The sequence below is a fragment of the Carassius auratus genome, chromosome 4 (genome assembly GCF_003368295.1).
Source record: "Carassius auratus strain Wakin chromosome 4, ASM336829v1, whole genome shotgun sequence".
NCBI lineage: Eukaryota > Metazoa > Chordata > Actinopteri > Cypriniformes > Cyprinidae > Carassius > Carassius auratus.
In genome coordinates, this window is record NC_039246.1 from 27,774,003 (window position 1) to 27,779,103 (window position 5,101).

General features: G+C 30.2%; 1 protein-coding gene across 1 annotated transcript in view; it reads right to left on the reverse strand.

Annotated features, from left to right (window-relative positions):
* The window catches only part of LOC113064925 (enoyl-CoA hydratase domain-containing protein 3, mitochondrial), a 3,635-nt gene extending 531 nt beyond the window's left edge, over positions 1–3,104 (reverse strand). Inside the window, exons 1-4 of the mRNA XM_026235943.1 lie at positions 2,898–3,104; positions 1,967–2,088; positions 1,764–1,861; positions 1,236–1,436 (exon numbers count right to left, since the gene is read on the reverse strand). Coding sequence (XP_026091728.1) covers positions 1,236–1,436; positions 1,764–1,861; positions 1,967–2,088; positions 2,898–3,028 — 552 coding nt within the window. The 5' untranslated portion in view covers positions 3,029–3,104. The remainder of the gene's footprint in view (positions 1–1,235; positions 1,437–1,763; positions 1,862–1,966; positions 2,089–2,897) is intronic.
* Between the last annotated feature and the right edge of the window lie 1,997 nt (positions 3,105–5,101).

A 5,101-nucleotide genomic window follows, 5' to 3' on the forward strand; every position in this document is an offset into this window, starting at 1 on the left:
AGAGCACATTTATGACCCTGGACCACAAAAACAGTCATAATCAGATTAAGACAGATTTAATACCTGATTCACACATCAATAATAAATCATCTTTCCATTGATGTGTGGTTTGTCAGGAGGACAATATTTTGAAAGTCTAGAATCTAAAGGGGGCAAAAAAAAATCTAAATATTGAGAAAATCATCTTTAAAGTCCGTCTACATGAAATGTACAATGTACAAAATATATTCAAGGAACATGATCTTTATTTAATATCGTAATGATTTTTGACAATTTTTTTACAAGTTTACTGTAACATTGCAATTTACAACAATGGCATTTTTAATTAGCTAAAATATTAAAAAGAATTATTTTTATGTGGTTTGATCATATGATAATATGAAAAGTCATGACATTAAGTGAAAGTCATTTTTTTTAATTAAGTGAATTATTACATAATAAATATCATAATTATAAATTAAATTAAATTAATTTTTTTATAATTATATATAATAATAATAATAATAATAATAATGATAATATATTATTATTATCAAAAAACAATTTATTTGACACTACAATTATTATTTACGTTTATAATTATTTTATACTTCTACTGATACTAATTATTATTAGTAAATGGTTTGATATTATTTAATATTATTATAATTCTTATCTTAAAGTATACCTGTAATTGACAACAGGAGATAAATTAACTACATTACTTATTATCATTATATTTTAATGATATTATAATTATCAAATATACATCTTTGTATTTTTCATTATTTTTTATTTTATTTTATAGTACAATTATAAAATGGTAATAACAATAATTATTATTATTTGATAATATTATGATTATATTTTTTATTTAATGTTACAATTGTAATTGACAACAGTAATATATTTTAATCCTTTTTATTATAATCAGTTCAAATAATAACAAAATGTATTAAAATAATAATTTAAATTTTTATGCCTATTATAATTGTGTTGTTATAAATAATAATATTAGGATCATTATCATTAATGTTGCATTTAATTATTGAAATATAAAATTAATTCTTTCTTTAGACCCATTTAAATAATTCTCTCTCTCTCTCTCTCTCTCTCCCTCTCTCTCTCTCTCCCTCACCCTCTCTCTCTCCCTTCCTCTCTCTCTCTGTCTCCCTCACCCTCTCTCTCTCCCTTCCTCTCTCTCCCTTCCTCTCTCTCTCTCCCTTCCTCTCTCTCTCTCTCTCTCTCTCTCTCACCTTTCTAGGCACCGCTCGTCCTAGAGCCACTCCAGGTGTGGAGCAGAACAGACCTACGTTGACTCCAGGTGTGGCAAAAGTGGATTTATCCGTCGCTATGGCAATATCACAGCTGGCCACTAACTGGCAACCCGCAGCCGTGGCAACACCGTTCACCATAGCGATAACCGGCACTGGGATGTCCTGGATCAGGGTCATGACCTTTGAGAAAGAGCAGTTTATTCACACACACACACCATAAACTATAGAAATACAAAGACGGTTCACTCCTATCATTATGAATGGGAGAAACTTCAACACGTAATATAATATCAGAATAGCCCCGCCTTCTAAATGAAAGAGCCAATCGCTGATCGGTAAAGTCATTACATCACTGCAGCAGCCGTTAGAATCTAGTCTGCAGTATAAGCTTTCTGAGCGCATTTGAGCATAAGAAACAGTTCATTTCAGATTTTGTTGCTGATTGTAAATATTACCGCCGAGTAAACAGACTTTCCTTGAAAGGGACTGCAGTGATTGACCTCTGACCTCTGAGCAGGTCTGGAACACCCTGCTGTGATAGTCTCGGCCCCGAGCAGTCGTCAGCTCCTTCAGGTCGTGACCCGCGGAGAACACGGGGCCCCGCGCTGCAGAGACACACACAAACACACACACACACACACACACACAGTTACTGCGGATGCCGGGGTCACACACACATCTTTCTCTTTCAGAGGATCTTGAATCTTTGCCTGATATGATGATGACACGCAGATCGTCCGACTGAGAGTCTGTGAGCAGGTTTTCTCTCAGAGACTCCAGCATGGGCAGAGACAGAGCGTTCCTCTTCTCAGGATTATTCAGGACGATCCTCCTGACACACACACACACACATTTAAAAATACATTTTAGATATTTAATATAATATTAATTATTTAGAATCAAATAATAAAATGTTATTTTATAGTAAAATTTTAGTTTTCATATTTTTTAAATAATAAAAAAAGTAATAATAAATGGATAACTAATAATAGTTGAATAATAATTCACAAATTTGTGAATAGCTTAAAATAATTTAAGATTTTATAAAAAAAATACATTAATTACGTTAATTATTTAGAATCAAATGTGAAAATGTGATTTTAAAGTAACATTTTAATTCCTTTTTTAAATAATAAACTATTTAATAATTATTAGATTAATAATAGTTTAATAAAAAATTCAGATTTTTGAAAACTTTAATTAAATTCGTTTAAATAATTATTTTTTTCAGTAATTTAAAACACTAATATATTAGATTTTATCTTATAACCAGTTAACATAACAACATCAATAATAATATTATTATCAATAAATAGAATAACTGTGTTCAACTGTGAATGATTCCCAAACTGAGACTGAAGTGTCTGCTAGACATTAACCTGATGAAATATAATAATTGATAGTGCACATCATAACTAAAAAAAGGATTTTCACAATAACAACTCGACAAGCCTGATACACTTAGTGTAATGTTTTCTCTATAAACAATGGTTTTTGCGTTAGCACAGAACTTTAATGAAGAACTAATTATGATTTAAGTTTCATAATAATCATAAATAATAATAAGTAATAAATTGTGCATTAACATCTAAGGACTGAATTTAAAGTGGGCTTGTTTGGGGTCAGAGGTCACGCTATCACCTGATTCCGTCCTGCTGCTCTCTGAGGGTCAGAGATGAAGAAGCAGCGCTCATCTTCCTCCTCAGGATCCTCCAAGAAGTCCCGCTGCACTTCAGAAGGTTTGACACTTTGTAAAATCCGCCTAAAATCATATTTAATTACCGCTGAAATGAGAAGAGTCTAGCGGACGGGTGCACTACCGGATATGCGGAATTATATTCAAAATAAAAGTCTTTTTTTTATTGCGAAACAGTGAATGCTCACAAACATAAACATACAGCGGATAAAAAACAACGATTATTATAATCAATACGATCTTACAGCTAAATAAATAAATATAATAGTAAGCAAATAACTAATAAAAATGTCGGGGGGATGAAACTTTATAAATAGTAGAAATAAACCTTCATGTAATTCACACAGTTCACCACAGGAGGGCGATGCAATTCTAATTCCAAAATGTTCATTATATTGAATTAATGAAAAATAAGGTTTTCCTCTGACTAGAAATAAAAACGTAGAGATAATTAACATCAGTACAATTCATTATGTTAAGTTTGTTTGACTCACTTAAAAGAAAAACATTAACAAAGCAGGAGATGAAACAACTATAGAGAATTATACGGTCAGTACAATAACTTTTGTTGTATTTTTTCTCTTGTTTCTTGGTCTAAAATTTTATTTCTTCTAAAAAAAATTTTTTATTTACCAAATTTGTTGTTTCAAAGTATAAAGAATAATTTATTAAATCATTTTGAATCGCCGAATAAATATTTAATTTTTAAGTTTTCCTCTATCTAAAATAAAAGATGCTGAAATAATCCACAGTAGTGTAATTCTCACAATTCACCACAGGGTGGCGGTCAAATATAAGAATATATTTCTACTGAAAACAAAATAGCGGTTTTCCAGATGATTTATTATTGCAGAGGGTTTTTTATTAATTTATTAAATGAAATTAATTCAATGCAAAGTTATGTAGTGCAAGATTTTCCTCTGATTCGTTTAAAATCTGTAGAACTAAATCGCTTAAATGTAATTTACACAATCTGCCACAAGAGGGCAATGAACCTCTTCAAATATTAAAAGTCAACGCAAAATAATTTCATGCATTTATTGTTTTCCCATACCTAGAATTAAAGGTCATACAGGTCACAACAGGAGTTTATTCGATTCGCCTTTCAAAAATGTAATATTTGTAAAATTAAAAATAAATAATATATTTATATGCACAGAAAATACAAATATTATACACCCTCTCAAACTTTTTTTTTTCAGACATACATTTGAAGTATTATATTGAATGTAGGATTTTGAATGAAATGAAAAGTGAAACGTTTTTATGTAATATATGTGTGTACTGTGTATATTAATGTATATATGAAGACACACACATATATTTTGAAAATATTTATATGTATAAATTTGTATAATTTATATTATATATTTAATATAGAAATATAACATTTTCCTAAATGCATGCATGTGTGTTTATTTATATTAAAAAAAGACAAATCTACTGTGATGGGTTTGCTTACATGCTGCTCTTGTACGGACAGATGTTTAATCATAGTTCTCCTCACAATCACTCTGCAATGCAAAACCAATGCAAAGCTCTTCCTAGTAAATCAAGGACACGATCTAACCAATATTTTCATTTTTGTAACCTTGAACTTTAATCTCTTACTTTTTTTTTTTTTTTTTTGGCATTTGCAATATTTTAAAGGTTTCTGGAACCAGATATCCATGTTAAAATGCCATTCGTTATATAAAATAATTGCAATCGAATTACAATCAAATCTCGGATCTTTTATATTGCCATAGTAAAAATTTTTTTTACTTATTATTTATTGATTTTAATTTATAATTTTGGTGTAAAAATACTTGGATACGATATTCACCCTTATATAATTCTAATAAACATTTATTATAATGATTATTGGTATTAAATCTGATTTATATGTCTAATTAACCGTAATAGAAGGCACCTGCCACAAGAGGGCGCGACAGAACAGCGTTGAGCACACGCGTTCATTATTGACGACACAAATACACAAAATGGTCCTATTTTTCAGTCATTTAAATTCTAAAAGCAGTGGACCCGATTATATATCAATTATGAATCTATCAACCGTGTTTATTCAGAGATTTAGGAGGAACCCCGCGTCTTCTTCATCATGAGCGCGCTGTGCGTAAGAGGAGACCCGCGCGCGCTCCCGCGGAAC